The 17,929-nt window shown below is 46.8% G+C and overlaps 1 protein-coding gene across 2 annotated transcripts in view; it reads right to left on the minus strand.

The window, feature by feature from the left end:
- Positions 1-17,630, minus strand: part of DCTN4 (dynactin subunit 4) — a 64,967-nt gene extending 47,337 nt beyond the window's left edge. The window contains exons 1-2 of one of the 2 annotated variants that reach the window (XM_063928665.1): positions 17,440-17,630; positions 2,359-2,429 (exon numbers count right to left, since the gene is read on the minus strand). In XM_063928665.1, the coding sequence (XP_063784735.1) occupies positions 2,359-2,429; positions 17,440-17,574 (206 nt within the window). In that variant the 5' untranslated portion in view covers positions 17,575-17,630. The remainder of the gene's footprint in view (positions 1-2,358; positions 2,430-17,439) is intronic. The other variant, XM_063928666.1, reaches the window with a different exon arrangement.
- Positions 17,631-17,929: the final 299 nt, after the last annotated feature.

Here is a 17,929-nt window from a genome sequence, read left to right on the forward strand (position 1 = left end):
TTTCTGAGTAGCTCCAGACTAACTCAGCCATTGCGATCAGTTCAGTCAGTTTCGTTCCTGGTTTGACGTCACAAACACACCCAGCGTTCGCCCAGACACTCCCCCGTTTCTTCAGACACTCCCGCGTTTTTCCCAGAAACGCCAGCGTTTTTTCGCACACTCCCATAAAACGGCCAGTTTCCGCCCAGAAACACCCACTTCCTGTCAATCACACTCCGATCACCAGAACGATGAAAAATCCTTGTTATGCCGTGAGTAAAATACCTAACTTTTGCGTAAAATAACTAAGCGCATGCGCTCTGCGAACCTTGCGCATGCACAGTAAGCGACTAATCGCAATATAGCGAAACAAGGCAACGAGCGAACAACTTGGAATGAGGGCCAATATTTCAAGTAACAGTGCAAAAACGATGTGTGACTGAGCACTCATACAGGACTTACACCGGGATAAGAAACGCAAAGTTGGGGATATAGGGGGTCATTCAGAGTTGATCGCTAGCTGAAAATGTTCGCTGCGCAGAGATGATGAAAAAAAAGGCACTTCTGCGCATGCCGATGTAGTTTCACACAGGGTCTAGCGAAGCTTTTCAGTCGCACTGCTGGCCGCAGAGTGATTGACAGGAAGTGGGCGTTTCTGGGTGTCAACTGACCGTTTTCAGGGAGTGTTCGGAAAAACGTAGGCATGCCAGGAAAAACACAGGCGTGGCTGGGCAAACGCAGGGCGTGTTCGTGACGTCAAAACAGGAACTGACTAGTCTGAAGTGATCGCAAGCGCTGAGTAGGTCTGAAGCTACTCTGAAACTGCACAAAATTATTTTGTAGCCGCTGTGCGATCCTTTCGTTCGCACTTCTGCTAAGCTAAAATACACTCCCAGTGGGAGCCGGCATAGCGTTTGCACGGCTGCTAAAAACTGCTAGCGAGCGAGCGAGCAACTCGGAATGACCCCCATGGTGCAGATTCCAAGTTGCAAGCAAAGCAGAACAGCAAGTAACTGTGCACCTGGGCAGATATAAAATGTGCAGAGATTTAGATTTCAGAGGGGCGTGTCCAAACAGAAATTTGTGGGTCACATGCAAAAGCAGCCAGGATTTACCCTGCATGCACAAGAAAAATGTATCTGCACCCCTTGCATTGCAACATTGATTGTTCCAGATCCTCCCACCTCAGAATCAGCCCGTGGAAGTTGTGGGGTCGCTTTTCCGGACACCACAGCAGGTAGTGCAAGAATCCGCCCCGTGTATACACACAATCCGAGCAAAAGCCTCTCCCTCCCACTGCTTTCCCATCTGCAAATGGACTGAGAATTATTTCACATGGATTTGCACCCACCCTAAAAGATTTCTTTGGAACATTCGCCCACCTCCTTCCGCATGTGACGATCAAACAAAACAGTTGGCCTACGTGCCCTCGACCCTCCCTTGGCACTCCTACTAGACGGGACAGATCCGTGTAATCGCAAGGACCCCGTCCCAGAAACACCCATTTCACAGATAGTGTGGTCCAATCCGTATGCACCAGCGAGCCCTATTCGTGAGTTTAAGTCCGATTTATTTCTGACTTCTTCGGCGCATGCGCAGTCTGTAGAGACCCGCGGGATACATCCTCATCGACTATTGTGTCTGATTCAGAATCAATTGCAATGCGAAGTGCTTAAATATTACGCAATAAAAAGCCTGCACATATTTTATAGTACCTAGTATTTAAGGATGCGCTCAAAACTGTATCAAGAGAGAATTAACTGGTGTACTAGGGTTCTTAACCACCAGTGTTTCATGTTTACTAAACCTCCCACTAAGGGGGAAACCCTATTCCCCAAGGGGGCAAGTTGCAGCTGTAACGGCGTGGAAACGTTGACAACGGCACCCGAACTCGCCCCCCTCGCAGTCTCTTCTATGGCCTGGACTTCATCACAGGGAATAGGAGTGACCCATAAGTGTCTGTAAATAAGTGTATACAATGTGGCTGGTTTTTGGGGAAGCCGCAGCAGTTATTTATTTATTACGTTTCTTACATAGTGCAGCAAATATCGTTGCGCTTTACAATTGGAAACAACAATGATGAAACAAAACTGGGTAATGACAAACAGTCATAGAGGTAGGAGGGCCCTGCTCGCAAGCTTACAATCAATAGGATGACTGCAGTGTTATTCCTCAGACTCAGCGGCTGGTCACATTTGGTGGGGAATCACGAGCTGCATTATTGCTGATTAGTAACATTTTCTACACAACCAGCGTTTACTGAGCCGGAGTAATTGGTTGAATGCAGTAAGAGACAGAACTAGAGGAGACAAAGCTGCTGTGTAAGCATATATACAGTATATTTATATCTCAAAGAAATAAAACCATACAGCAACAAACCTATTCTTCTTCAGCTTGGCTTCGGCCGACGGCATATTCTCCAAGCAGCTGGGACAATAGTGCGAGTCCACCTGCGGAGAATGAGGAGGGAATGATTGCAGGACTTTTCCAACAGATATAGATTAATTCCACGTGCAGAACAGCTTATAAAGGACAACCAACATCCAACACAAATCAACCCATGTTTCCCTTTCTATTATACAACCCCCACAGCATAGCAATATTATTACTGGGGAGGGGCCTGCAAACTACTCAGACTCATGACGCATACTGCTCTGAATTCTCTTGGGTTGTTAGGATAAATGTCTGTAATACTTACCTGCAACCTGATGTGAGAACACTGTCTGGGTCAGCACTTACAAGTGGTTTTACTACACAGTTTCAGAGATAGGAGAGGTGACTTGGTCTTACTGGTTGGAGAACTGTCATTTGTTGGAACAATAGTCATGTAGTGTACTGTATATGGCTTCTGATTGGACAGTTAGCCAATCGGGTGCCGCAGTTCTGTACACACTCCTCAGTCTTCTCACATAAAGTGGGAATTCAATTCCCTGAGCATCGCCTGCACACATATTATTACCAGTTATTAATATAGCGCACACATATTCCACAGCGCTTTACAGAGAATATTTGGTCATTAGCTCGACAGTTACAAAAGGTCGACAGAGTCTAAAGGTAGACAGTTGAAAAGATCGACAGGGTCAAAATGTTGACACAAAAAATCCCGACACAAGTTTTTTTACATTTTTTGGTTGTCATTTTGTATATTTCCTCACCTGTGACCACAATTAGTGTAAACGTGTATGCTCTCCGCGCTTCGGGCAAGGTGCCTCACTCCACTCCCGCTGCGCTCGCCAAAGGTTACTATTCCCATCGTGGTCCACATGGATGGTAGATGAATATATGGGGTAGAAGTATGGACTGTCTAATAGACACTATCTAAACAATGAATGGAACCCGATCAGAGACACATCCTGTGTTCCATTACAAATCAGTCTCTCCACAGCTGAGCTTTTGGGGAACACAACAAACACCTTCTGCTACTTTGTAGTGAAGGGTGAAGAGAACTGAAGAGCTTTGCCCGCCAACTGTTTACCAATTGCTATCATATCCGTGACAGTCCACCCATCCTTCCGTGTCTGAGGCAGTCCTTCTAACAGCTGCATGCAGAGATCACAGAAGATTGTTCTGCAGAAGACAAGCTACAACCACATCTCTCCTTTTTTTTTTTTTTTTGTAAAGCGCTTCAAATGGCACCCTGGCGGAACCTGGAGATGAATGGTTCATAATGTGACTTCCTTTGGGGTTTTTTTTATGTGTTTAAGAGTCACAAAAAACCTCGTTATTTGCTCTGCGATTGTCCACTACATGTTATACAAACTGCTCTTCTGCCCACCATAACATACGTAGGGCGCACTAGGTAGCTTCCGCGCCTGGTACTTTTGCCTCGGGAGCAGTACAAACACATGGAACCATTTATTCAGTGAGTAAATTGTTGGTCTGTTTTCCTTTTTTACCCTTGTTTGTCTTATTTCCATGTATTGCTCATCTCACACATTATAACCTACCTATGCAATGAGCCCAAGATGGCCGCCTCACCTGGTACCTTTATATGTAACATAGAAACATAGAATTTGACGGCAGATAAGAACCACTTGGCCCATCTAGTCTGCCCATTTTTTTTTTTATCCTTTAGGTAATCGCAACCCTCTTTGAACCTTAATTCCTTGTAAGGATATTCACATGCCTATCCCAAGCATGTTTAAACTGCTCCACAGTCTTAGCCTCTACCACCTCTGATGGGAGGCTATTCCACTTATCCACTACCCTTTCTGTGAAATAATTTTTCCTTAAATTTCCCCTGAACCTCCCCCCCTCCAGTCTCAGTGTATGTCCTCGAGTTCTAATATTTCTCTTCCTTTGAAAAATGTTTCCCTCCTGAACTTTGTTAAAACCATGTAGGATGAACAATGCATGGTTTTACTGATTTAGTATTCAGTAGCCCCACCATTATGCATAATCTCTTCCTGGCATTGCCTGTGCCGGATACTGTAACCCATGTAGTGCACCTAAAATGGCTGCCTCGCCTGGTACCTCCAAGCCTTGGAACCGATACCCTACAAAGGCTGCCTTACCTCAGTGTTTATGTTCATGGCTTCTGTAATTTCTGCAAATCTAAACCTCTGTATTATTTTCATGGTTTCTATAAAGCGCCTTGAGCCCAATTGGATAAAAGCTCTATATAAATGAAATTATTATTAGCATCATCATCTTCTGTTTGTAGCATAAAATCCTTGTTGAATCAAATGCTAATCCACCAAAGCACACAGAGTTCCAGACTATGGATAGACACTGTCTAGATAGACCATACCCATGTCGACCTTTCGTACTGTCTATCTTATACCCGTTGACCTTTTGACCCTGTCTATCCAATGCATGTCGGCCATATGGTGTCGACCTAATGACTGTCTATCTAATAACTGTAGATCTTCTATACCACTGCCAGCATACAGAGGGTCTTGGAAGGTTTTCACACACAAATAAAGAACAGAAAGTTATGAGAAGCTAACCAGACTGACCCATTGTATATGTGTGTCCCTGAACAGATTACATCAGGTAAAACTGTAACTTGCTCTGTCAGTGACATAATAATACAATTGTATCTCCCGCAGATAAGAGGTGTATGTGGGTGTGTGTGGTCCGCATTTCCGGGGCACACATACATCATTACTTCCGCCACTATCTGCAAGTGCTCCCCGCTCAAATACATGACACATATCGGTCTGATCATTGTCACACTGTGAGAGGCACAAACAACGTGGGCTGTAATATTTACACACAACCCCATATGAGAACACTTCTGCAGTAAGTACTCAAAGTATTCATCCCCCCTTTGCATTTTTCATGTTTTGTTGCCTCACAACCTGGAATTAAAATGGAATTTTTGAAGATTTGCATCATTTCATTCACAGGACATGCCTTCAACTTTGAAGATGTTTTTTTTTTTTTTTTATTGTGAAGCAAACAACAAATAGGACAAAATAACACAAAACTTCAGCCTGCATAACTATTCACCCCCCTAAAGTCAGTACTTTGTAGAACCACCTTTTGCGGCAATTACAGCTGCAAGTCACTTTGGATAAGTCTCTATGAGCTTACCACATCTTGCCACTGGGATTTTTGCCCATTCCTCAAGGCAAAACTGCTCCAGCTCCTTCATGTTGGATGGTTTCCGCTTGTGAACAGCCATCTTCAAGCCTGACCACAGATTCTCAATTGGATTTGACTAGGCCAGTCCAACACATTTAAATGTTACCCATTAAACCACTCGAGTGTTGCTTTAGTAGTATACTTCGGGTCATTGTCATGCTGGAAGGTGAACCTCCATCCCAGTCTCGAATCACAGGCAGACTGAAACAAGTTTTGCTCAAGAACATCCCTGTATTTAGCACCATCCTGCTTTCCCTCGTCTCAAAACAGTTTCCAAGTCCCTGCTGCTGAAAAACATCCCACAGCATGATGCTGCCACCACCATGTTTCACTGTGGGGATGGTGTTCTTTGGGTGATGGAATGTGTTGGGTTTGCGCCAGACATAGCATTTTCCTTGGTGGCCGAAAAGTTCAATTTTAGTCTCATCTGACCAGAGCACCTTCATCCATACATTTGGGAGTCATCCACATGCCTTTTGGCAAACTCAAAACATGCCTTCTTATTTTTAACACTAAGTAATGACTTTTTTCTGGCCACTCTTCCATAAAGCCCAGCTCTATGGAGTGTACGGCTTACTGTGGTCACATGCGCAGATACACCAGTCTCTGCTGTGGAACTCTGCAGCTCCTTCAGGGTTACCTTTAGTCATATCTCCCAACTTTCCTCTCCTGGGAAGCGGGACACTCGTGCGGCGTAGCCGCGCGCGCTCCCGACAAGGGGGCTTGGCCTACGAAAAGGGGGCGTGGTTTCGCGGGAGGACCCGCGATCGCGAGTCATGCCCCCGTTTTCGTCACTGAGGGGGCATGCCCAGCGCTCTGTGAGCCGCTGGCATGCTCCCTATCCCTCCGTCTGCACTGAATAGACGCTGTGCGCATGCGCACAGCGTCTATTCACCACTGCTCTGCTAAGCAAGGCAGCGGGTGACAGAGCCTCCCAACTGCCCCCCCCCCCCACCGCGGGACACTGCGGCCCGCGGGTGGGACAGCGGGACAGTCCCCAAAAAACGGGACTGTCCCGCGAAAATCGGGACAGTTGGGAGGTATGCCTTTAGTCTCTGTGCTGCCTCTCTGAGTAATGCCCTCCTTTTCCTGTCTGAGTTTTGGTGGCCGGCCCTCTCTTGGCAGGTTAGTTGTGGTATCATGTTCTTTCCATTTGAAGATGATGGATTTGATGGTGCTCCAGGGGATCATCAAAGATTTGGATATATTTTTTTATAACCCAAACCTGACTTGTACTTCTCAACAACTTTGTCCCTGACTTGTTTGGAGAGCTCCTTGGTCTTCATGGTATGATGCTTCTTGCTTAGTGGTGTGTTTATACTGACAGATCATGTGACACTTAGATTGCACACAGGTGGACTTCATTTCACTAATTATGTGACTTCTGAAGGTAATTGGTTGCACCAGAACTTTTGAGGGGCTTCATAGAAAAGGGCGTGAATACATATGCACATGTCAATTTTTAGATTGTTATTTATAAAAAAAAAAAATTATATAAATTTATCTCATTTCACTTCACCAATTTAAGACTATTTTGTGCAGATCCATCACATAAAATTCAGATTAAAAAAAAAATTAAATTACAGGTTGTAATGTTACAAAATAGGTAAAAAGCCAAGGAGGGTGAGGCACTGTATATAGTCTGCAGGAAAGTTACAGATAAACATATGGTAGACTTATGTGAGCCATACATCTACGGACCAATTCACAGATGCCAATCCACTGGTGGCAATCCATTGGTGGACTCTGATTGATTTGGGTTACAATCGGCCAATCGAGGATTTCCAACATATTGGATTTTTCTGATCCCTCAATCCAGGCGTTGGGAAAAATAAGAATTTACTTACCGATAATTCTATTTCTCGTAGTCCGTAGTGGATGCTGGGAACTCCGTAAGGACCATGGGGAATAGCGGCTCCGCAGGAGACTGGGCACAAAAGTAAAGCTTTAGGACTACCTGGTGTGCACTGGCTCCTCCCCCTATGACCCTCCTCCAAGCCTCAGTTAGGATACTGTGCCCGGACGAGCGTACACAATAAGGAAGGATTTTGAATCCCGGGTAAGACTCATACCAGCCACACCGTACAACCTGTGATCTGAACCCAGTTAACAGCATGATAACAGAGGAGCCACTGAAAAGATGGCTCACAACAATAATAACCCGATTTTTGTAACAATAACTATGTACAAGTATTGCAGACAATCCGCACTTGGGATGGGCGCCCAGCATCCACTACGGACTACGAGAAATAGAATTACCGGTGAGTAAATTCTTATTTTCTCTGACGTCCTAGTGGATGCTGGGGACTCCGTCAGGACCATGGGGATTATACCAAAGCTCCCAAACGGGCGGGAGAGTGCGGATGACTCTGCAGCACCGAATGAGAGAACTCCAGGTCCTCCTCAGCCAGGGTATCAAATTTGTAGAATTTAGCAAACGTGTTTGCCCCTGACCAAGTAGCTGCTCGGCAAAGTTGTAACGCCGAGACCCCTCGGGCAGCCGCCCAAGATGAGCCCACCTTCCTTGTGGAATGGGCTTTTACAGATTTTGGCTGTGGCAGGCCTGCCACAGAATGTGCAAGCTGAATTGTACTACAAATCCAACGAGCAATAGTCTGCTTAGAAGCAGGAGCACCCAGCTTGTTGGGTGCATACAGGATAAACAGCGAGTCAGATTTCCTGACTCCAGCCGTCCTGGAAACATATATTTTCAAGGCCCTGACTACGTCCCACAACTTGGAGTCCTCCAAGTCACTAGTAGCCGCAGGTACCACAATAGGTTGGTTCAGATGAAACACTGAAACCACCTTAGGGAGAAAATGAGGACGAGTCCTCAATTCCGCCCTGTCTGAATGGAAGATCAGATAAGGGCTTTTACAGGATAAAGCCCGCCAATTCTGACACGTGCCTGGCCGAGGCCAGGGCCAACAACATGACCACTTTCCATGTGAGATATTTTAACTCCACAGATTCAAGTGGTTCAAACCAATGTGACTTTAGGAACCCCAAAACTACATTGAGATCCCAAGGTGCCACTGGAGGCACAAAAGGAGGCTGTATATGCAGTACCCCTTTTACAGACGTCTGAACTTCAGGTAGTGAAGCTAGTTCTTTCTGGAAGAAAATTGACAGGGCCGAAATTTGAACCTTAATGGACCCCAATTTTAGGCCCATAGACACTCCTGTTTACAGGAAATGCAGGAATCGACCTAGTTGAAATTCCTCCATCGGGGCCTTACTGGCCTCGCACCACGCAACATATTTTCGCCAAAAGCGGTGATAATGCTTTGCGGTTACATCCTTCCTGGCTTGACCAGGGTAGGGATGACTTCATCCGGAATACCTTTTCCTTCAGGATCCGGCGTTCAACCGCCCTGCCGTCAAACGCAGCCGCGGTAAGTCTTGGAATAGACAGGGTCCTTGCTGGAGCAGGTCCCTTCTTAGAGGTAGAGGCCACGGGTCCTCTGTGAGCATCTCTTGAAGTTCCGGGTACCAAGTCCTTCTTGGCCAATCCGGAGCCACGAGTATAGTTCTTACTCCCCTCCGTCTTATAATTCTCAGTACTTTTGGTATGAGAGGAAGAGGAGGGAACACATACACTGACTGGTACACCCACGGTGTTACCAGAGCGTCCACAGCTATTGCCTGAGGGTCCCTTGACCTGGCGCAATACCTGTCCAATTTTTTGTTTAGGCGGGACGCCATCATGTCCACCTTTGGTTTTTCCCAATGGTTTACAATCATGTGGAAGACTTCTGGGTGAAGTCCCCACTCTCCCGGGTGGAGGTCGTTCCTGCTGAGGAAGTCTGCTTCCCAGTTGTCCACTCCCGGAATGAACACTGCTGACAGTGCTATCACATGATTTTCCGCCCAGCGAAAAATCCTTGCAGCTTCTGCCATTGCCCTCCTGCTTCTTGTGCCGCCCTGTCTGTTTACGTGGGCGACTGCCGTGATGTTGTCCGACTGGATCAGCACCGGCTGACCTTGAAGCAGAGGTCTTGCTTGGCTTAGGGCATTGTAAATGGCCCTTAGCTCCAAAATATTTATGTGAAGTGATGTCTCCAGGCTTGACCACAAGCCCTGGAAATTTCTTCCCTGTGTGACTGCTCCCCAGCCTCGCAGGCTGGCTTCCGTGGTCACCAGGACCCAGTCCTGAATGCCGAATCTGCGGCCCTCTAGAAGATGAGCACTCTGCAACCAACACAGGAGACACCCTTGTCTTTGGTGACAGGGTTATCCGCTGATGCATCTGAAGATGCGATCCGGACCATTTGCCCAGCAGGTCCCACTGGAAAGTTCTTGCGTGGAATCTGCCGAATGGAATTGCTTCGTAGGAAGCCACCATTTTTCCCAGGACCCTTGTGCACTGATGCACTGACACTTGGCCTGGTTTTAGGAGGTTTCTGACTAGTTCGGATAACTCCCTGGCTTTCTCCTCCGGGAGAAAACACCTTTTTCTGGACTGTGTCCAGGATCATCCCTAGGAATAGAAGACGTGTCGTCGGGATCAGCTACGATTTTGGAATATTGAGAATCCAACCGTGCTGCCGCAGCACTATCTGAGATAGTGCTACCCCGACTTCCAACTGTTCCCTGGATCTTGCCCTTATCAGGAGATCGTCCAAGTAAGGGATAACTAAAACTCCCTTCTTTCGAAGGAGTATCATCATTTCGGCCATTACCTTGGTAAAGACCCGGGGTGCCGTGGACAATCCAAACGGCAGCGTCTGAAACTGATAGTGACAGTTCTGTACCACAAACCTGAGGTACCCTTGGTGAGAAGGGTAAATTGGGACATGTAGGTAAGCATCTTTGATGTCCAGAGAGACCATATAGTCCCCTTCTTCCAGGTTTGCAATCACTGCTCTGAGTGACTCCATCTTGAATTTAAACCTTTGTATGTAAGTGTTCAAGGATTTTAGATTTAAAATTGGTCTCACCGAGCCGTCCGGCTTCGGTACCACAAATAGTGTGGAATAGTACCCCTTTCCCTGTTGCAGGAGGGGTACCTTGATTATCACCTGCTGGGAACACAGCCTGTGAATGGCTTGCAATACTGTCTCCCTGTCTGAGGGAGACGTCGGTAAAGCAGACTCTATGAAAAGGCGGGGGGGAGACGTCTCGAATTTCTTGAGACGGGCCCCCACCGTGCCTGAGACCGCTTGTAAAGCCCCAGCGTCATGCTGAGGACTTTGCGGAGGCGGGAGAGGGCTTTTGTTCCTGGGAATTGGCTGTTTGCTGCAGCCTTTTTCCTCTCTCTCTGCCACGGGGCAGAAATGAGGCGCCTTTTGCCCGCTTGCCCTTATGGGGCCGAAAGGACTGCGCCTGATAATATGGCGTCTTCTTAGGTTGAGAAGCTACCTGGGGTAAAAATGTGGATTTTCCAGCCGTTGCCGTGGCCACCAGGTCTGTTAGACCTACCCCAAATAACTCCTCCCTTTTATAAGGCGATACTTCCATATTTGGAATCAGCATCACCTGACCACTGTCTTGTCCATAACCCTCTTCTGGCAGAAATGGACAGCGCACTTACTCTTGATGCCAGTCGGCAAATATCCCTCTGTGCATCACGCTTATATAGAAATGCATCCTTTAAAATGCTCTATAGTTAGTAATATACTGTCCCTATCTAGGGTATCAATATTGTCAGTCAGGGAATCCGACCAAGCCACCCCAGCACTGCACATCCAGGCTGAGGCGATTGCTGGTCGCAGTATCACACCCGTGTGAGTGTATATACATTTTAGGATATTTTACTGCTTTCTGTCAGCAGGTTCCTTAAGGGCGGCCGTATCCGGGGACGGTAGTGCCACCTGTTTAGACAAGCGTGTGAGCGCTTTATTCACCCTAAGGGGTGTTTCCCAACATGCCCTATCCTCTGGCGGGAAGGGGTATGATGCTAATAACTTTTTAGGAATTAACAGTTTTTATCGGGGGAAACCCACGCATCATCACACACTTCATTTAATTCCTCAGATGCAGGAAAAACTACAGGCAGTTTTTTCTCACCCAACATAATACCCTTTTTAGTGGTACTGGTATTATCAGAAATGTGTAAAAACATTTTCCATAGCCTCAATCATGTAACGTGTGGCCCTACTGGAAGTCACATTCGTCTCTTAATCGTCGACACTGGAGTCAGTATCCGTGTCGGCGTCTGTATCTGCCATCTGCGGTAACGGGCGTTTTAGAGCCCCAGATGGCTTTTGAGACACCTGGACAGGCACAGGCTGAGTCGCCGGCTGTCTCATGTCAACAATCTTTTGTAAAGAGCTGACACTGTCACATAATTCCTTCCATAAGCTCATCCACTCAGGTGTCGACTCCCTAGGGGGTGACATCTCTGTTACAGGCAATTGCTCCGCCTCCACCTCATTTACCTCCTCATACATGTCGACACAACGTACCGACACCCAGCACACACACAGGGAATGCTCTGATAGAGGACAGGACCCCACTAGCCCTTTGGGGAGACAGAGGGAGAGTATGCCAGCACACACCAGAGCGCTATATATATATATATACAGGGATAACCTTATATAAGTGTTTTTCCCCTTATAGCTGCTGTATTGTTATACTGCGCCTAATTAGTGCCCCCCTCTCTTTTTTAACCCCTTTCTGTAGTGTAGTAACTGCAGGGGAGAGCCAGGGAGCTTCCCTCCAACGGAGCTGTGAGAGAAAATGGCGCCAGTGTGCTGAGGAGATAGGCTCCGCCCCCTTCTCGGCTGCCTTTTCTCCCGTTTTTCTGTGGAATCTGGCAGGGGTTAAAATACACCCATATAGCCCTGGGGGTTATATGTGGTGTATTTATGCCAGCCAAGGTGTTTTACATTGCTGCTCAGGGCCCCCCCCCCCCTAGCGCCCTGCACCCTCAGTAACCGGAGTGTGAAGTGTGCCTGAGTAACAATGGAGCACTGCAGCTGTGCGCTACCTTGGTGAAGACAGGATGTCTTCCGCCGCCGATTTTTCCGGACCTCTTCTTGCTTCTGGCTCTGTAAGGGGGCCGGCGGCGCGGCTCTGGGACCGAGCTCCGAGGCTGGGCCTGTGTTCGGTCCCTCTGGAGCTAATGGTGTCCAGTAGCCTAAGAAGCCCAATCCACTCTGCACGCAGGTGAGTTCGCTTCTTCTCCCCTTAGTCCCTCGATGCAGTGAGCCTGTTGCCAGCAGGTCTCACTGAAAATAAAAAACCTAAAACTAAACTTTCACTAAGAAGCTCAGGAGAGCCCCTAGTGTGCACCCTTCTCGGCCGGGCACAAAAATCTAACTGAGGCTTGGAGGAGGGTCATAGTGGGAGGAGCCAGTGCACACCAGGTAGTCCTAAAGCTTTACTTTTGTGCCCAGTCTCCTGCGGAGCCGCTATTCCCCATGGTCCTTACGGAGTTCCCAGCATCCACTAGGACGTCAGAGAAACGGGGAATTGCCCAGATACACTCCTGACAAATGGGTCCAACAATAGCAGTTTCTAGAATTTCAGATTGAAGGGGAACATTGAAGGTATCAGGATTATGTTGTATTTATGCTGCAGCACAGGAGTCAGCAACCTGCCACATGCAGAACATTTCTAAGTGGCATGCCAGCTAGGACCAATATGCAAGTCCCAGACTTAGGGGGTAATTCAGACCTGATCGTAGCAGCAAATTTGTTAGCAGTTGGGCAAAACCATGTGCACTGCAGGGGGGGCAGATATAACATGTGCAGAGAGTTAGATTTGGGTGAGGTGTATTCAATCTGAAATCTAAATTGCAGTGTAAAAATAAAGCAGCCAGTATTTACTCTGCACAGAAACAAAATAACCCACCCAAATCTAACTCTCTCTGCACATGTTATATCTGCCCCCCCCCCCTGCACTGTACATGATTTTGCCCAACTGCTAACAAATTTGCTGCTACGATCAGGTCTGAATTACCCCCTTAGTTCTTACATGTAGGCCTCAATATTTTAGAATGAAAAGAAAAAATTGGTTTGTTGATGTAGTTACAGATAGCAAACGATACCCACCGATTTACCTAGACGCTCGTCGTTGTATTGGTCTTGCTGGCCGCCACAAAATTTGAGATACAAAAGAAGCTTATTTGTATTCCAAGAGAAGAGGTATAGCTTTAAAAGACCAAGAGGTATTACCCCTTTCTCCGCATTGTGCTCCAACTGGGATACGGTTATTAGGTCGACCACTATTGATCGACATGCAATAGGTCGACATGCGTTTTTCACTTTTTCTTTTACATTTTTTCAAACTTTTTAAAACTTTACGATCCACGTGGACTACGATTGGTAATATTAACCTTGCCCGAAGCATGGCGAGCAAAGCGAAAACAAAGAAAACGACACCGGAAAAAGTTTAAAAAAAAACTCATGTCGACCAATAGTGGTCGACCTAATGATTCATACCCCTCCAACTGATAGGAGGAAGCTGAGAGGATGTACTGCTTGAGACGTTTAAGATGGCTCAGAACTCGGGTAGGACAGCGTCGGAAGACCTAAGCAATGCCGTGTTGGTATCAACACAAAAGCCTTACAGGAAAAGGGTCCAATGGTTCGTATGAACATGGGAGGCAAGTATAGACAAGCTTGAAAGAGCATGAAAGTAGACAGGTGACACTGTAATCGAAAAGAGAATTTGGGACAGAACTTAATTTAAGAATTGGGCAATTATGTCACAGTTGGGATAATAATTGAAATATATTAGTGAAGAAGAAAAGGCAACATATTAGTTAGGGCTGGCGTGAGCACATATAGGATTCTGACAACCTGGTCCTTGAAATTGGCAGCAAAGCTCTTGGCCAGAGACGGCAGTAGGATGAGTTGGTTTTGAAGGGTTGAGAAGAGATTTAAACGTATTAAAAACTAGAGATGAGCGGGTTCGGTTTTACTCGGTTTTACTCAGATTTACTCGGTTCTCAAAACGGCACCTTATTGGCTCACCGATGTCACATGTTTTGGATAGCCAATAAGAAAAATCCGGATAAAACCGAACTGGCGTTAATTCTGGTGTTAAATCCGAACCCGCTCATCTCTATTAAAAACACACATAGCGTTAGAAGACTGATTGGGAGTGAGAGATAGGAAATATAGAGGTCTATTTACTAAGCCTTGGACGGAGATAAAGTACCAGCCAATCAGCTCCTAACTGCCATGCCACAGGCTGGGTTTACAAAATGCTGGTTGGCTGGTGCTTTATCTCCATTTAAAGTCGCGTATACAGCGTGTATGCAGAGCGATGATGTGAACATCGCTGTGCGGAAAATCGCTCAGTGTATACACACTGAGCGATTTTCACGGGGGAGAACCACTTTCCACAGTAGGAGACCGTGGAAAGTGGTTCACTTGGCTTGTAAAACAAGCCAATGGACAGCGGCGGCCAGTGATGATGCGGGAGCGAGCATCAGCGCTCATCGCCCGCCCATACACATTAGTCGATTTTGAGCTCAAAGTAGCTCGCTTTTGGCATTTTGAGCTCAAAATCTCCTAGTGTGTATGGCCCTTAAGGCTTAGTAAATAGACCCCATAATTGTCTGTCAGTGTCCAGAGAATTCTGGTGGTAAGTAGCAGCATATCTGAGAAAGTCAGACACTTTACCAATGACCTCCTGCTCACACGGAGAGTTTATGAAAGAAACACGTTGTACCCGACACTTAAGAGAAAATAGCTGCTTCCAGTTATATGTTTAAATAAATAGAATCCTAATCTTGTTACAAGACATCTTTAAGATTTGTTCTGAAATGAGAAACATTGGGCCTGATTCAGAGATGTACGGTAATGTACTTGCATTTGCGATTTTCTAGGCTACGGAGCTGCGAATATTAGCAAGTGAATCTGCCTCCCAGACAGGAAAAGAGACATTCACCGGAGCCAACGCAATGCAACTGCGTACAACAGGGAACATCAACTGCTCAAGCAGGTCTATGGCTCAGCAGACTTGCCACAGCAGTAGTGACGCAGGCGCCATGTTTCTTTGCATATATGATCGCAGCTGATGTCAGATACACACCCCAAAAAGGGCCATGGTACACATGCGTTTTTGCCCATTACCACCCCTAAATAGTAATTTCCTGTCAATCACTCTGCAAAGATATCCCCACTGTGAGCATAATCGCAAAGCCACCTTTACACATGAGCAGTGCAATCGCAGCGCCTGCAGAGTCTGCCGATAATCTCTCACTTGTGAAAACATCAGCATAACGTACAACTCTGAATTAGGCCCATTGTCCTTAGGAGGGGATGGGGGGAATCAACTAACGACAGGACTTAAGGGCCCCATACACTAGTCAGCAATGACTTCCAAGCAATTTTCCTGCAATCTGGCCGGGAGCTTCCCAGGAGGCCTGCAATTGCGATTTCATACTTGAGTGTATTTTTCCATGTGATTTATCTCAGGCAATATAATGTTATTAAACCTATTTCCATGCAATTGAGATAAATCTCACGTGCAGCACGTGTGATCTGCGATTGCGATGGGTGACACACGGGAGCGCGCAATCGCAAGAAAAGTACATGCAATTTGACATTTTTCATGCTATCCATCTCGGGAACTCATCGCAATTGCACGAAAGCATGCAATATTGCACTAGTGTATGGGGCCCTTTACCATGAACTTTTAGCTCCCGGTATGAGTGGCCAGAGCTGTTCAATTATAGTCCATGGTCAGACCCGCAGCTAATGCACGATAAGGCATGGATTCCGGGTTGTGATGAGGGGGCCACATCTGCTAAGTCATGCACACTCCCCTAATTACCATGTTTCTGCCATGCCCACATCTTGATTCAGTCGGGAAGTGGGGCTTAATGGCTACTCATTCTAATTATACTGATAGGGTGAAGATGATGGGAGCCGGGTGATGATGATGTAGAAGGGCACGTGCATAGTGGGATCATGGTGAAAGGAAGTGGATGAGGCAGACAATTGGCAGTAGAAGGGGAATGATGATGATGACGCGGACAAGGGGGTGAAAGGGTTTGAGGAGACGTGGAGGATACAGCACATATATTGGGGGGGGGGGGTGGATGAGTGAGATGAAGAGTAAAGATAAACATTAATAAGAGGATTAAACCTGGGAGTGTGTATGGGTGGGTGGTACAGGCGCACAGTCCTCTATTAGCAGACATCATAGGAAAACACTCACAATATTTGTCCCTCTATTTTTACACGGTCTCCTAGGTTCTCAGATATTTGTCAAGTTCTGTCTTATAATAATATTATTTATACTCTGTGCAATGTATTATGATAGCAGCCAGCAAACTCCAGCAATCGGTTTACTAGCATTATAACAGATCTTGTTTCATACACAGTGTGTTATTACTATTCTAATGCTCCTACTAGCATTAAGCTCAGCTACCTGGAAGGCCATGCAGTCGCATTGTATTCATTCAGCACTAGGTAATAACACTGGAAAATAAGTGAGAAAAGCACAGTATAGAAATGTCAGCTTGCTGATGTTGGATACAGAGACGGCCAGGCTGGCCATCACAGAGCTCTTCAACCACTATAGGAGCCCGTTTGCTTACAGTAAATGAAGACGCAGAGCCAATGGTAACACAACTCAGTCAGCAGGCCTGAGACCACGGCCTTTATTAGAAACCCAGCCCAGGACCCGAAGCCAATTCAGTGACAGTGACTGACAGGCAGCTGTCAAATCAGCACACACTACGAGACCCGCGTCAGCCAATCGCCGCGGCGAAACGTTTAAAGTCCCGCCTACTGTCATAACGTCATACATCCCAAAGAGGCGGGGAGAGTTAATTGGCAACTAAGATCAACCAATAAGGGAGCCGTAAGGGCAGATTCCCGTCACCCCATTGGTCACTGTTGGCGCCGCTTGCATGATGCCTGATCGGCTCAGAGTGTTCGCATTTCCCAGTAATGACCGGAGATTTACCTCGTGAGAGACGCATTCCAGGGAGCGGAGCTCGCTGCAGTAGCGGCAGAAGTACAGCTGCGAGAGCGGCGCTCGGATCTCTTTGTCGCCGTGTACCAAGTACAAGACCCTCTCCAACTGGAACAGCGACGCCATTTTCCCCGGAGCCCCGCCTTCAGGGTCACATGACCAGCATAGGTGGTGGCTGGCCTCGGCTACGTCATGGCTTCAGTTCAGTCACGTGACAGCAGCTCACTTATAATATACACTTTGGGGGTCATTCCGAGTTGTTCGCTTGCAAGCGGATTTTAGCAGATTTGCTCATGCTAAGCCGCCGCCTACTGGGAGTGAATCTTAGCATCTTAAAATTGCGAACGATGTATTCGCAATATTGCGATTACACACCTCGTAGCAGTTTCTGAGTAGCTCCAGACTTACTCGACATCTGCGATCATTTCAGTGCTTGTCGTTCCTGGTTTGACGTCACAAACACACCCAGCGTTCGCCCAGA

The sequence above is a fragment of the Pseudophryne corroboree genome, chromosome 6, assembly GCF_028390025.1.
Source record: "Pseudophryne corroboree isolate aPseCor3 chromosome 6, aPseCor3.hap2, whole genome shotgun sequence".
NCBI classification, from domain to species: Eukaryota; Metazoa; Chordata; class Amphibia; order Anura; family Myobatrachidae; genus Pseudophryne; species Pseudophryne corroboree.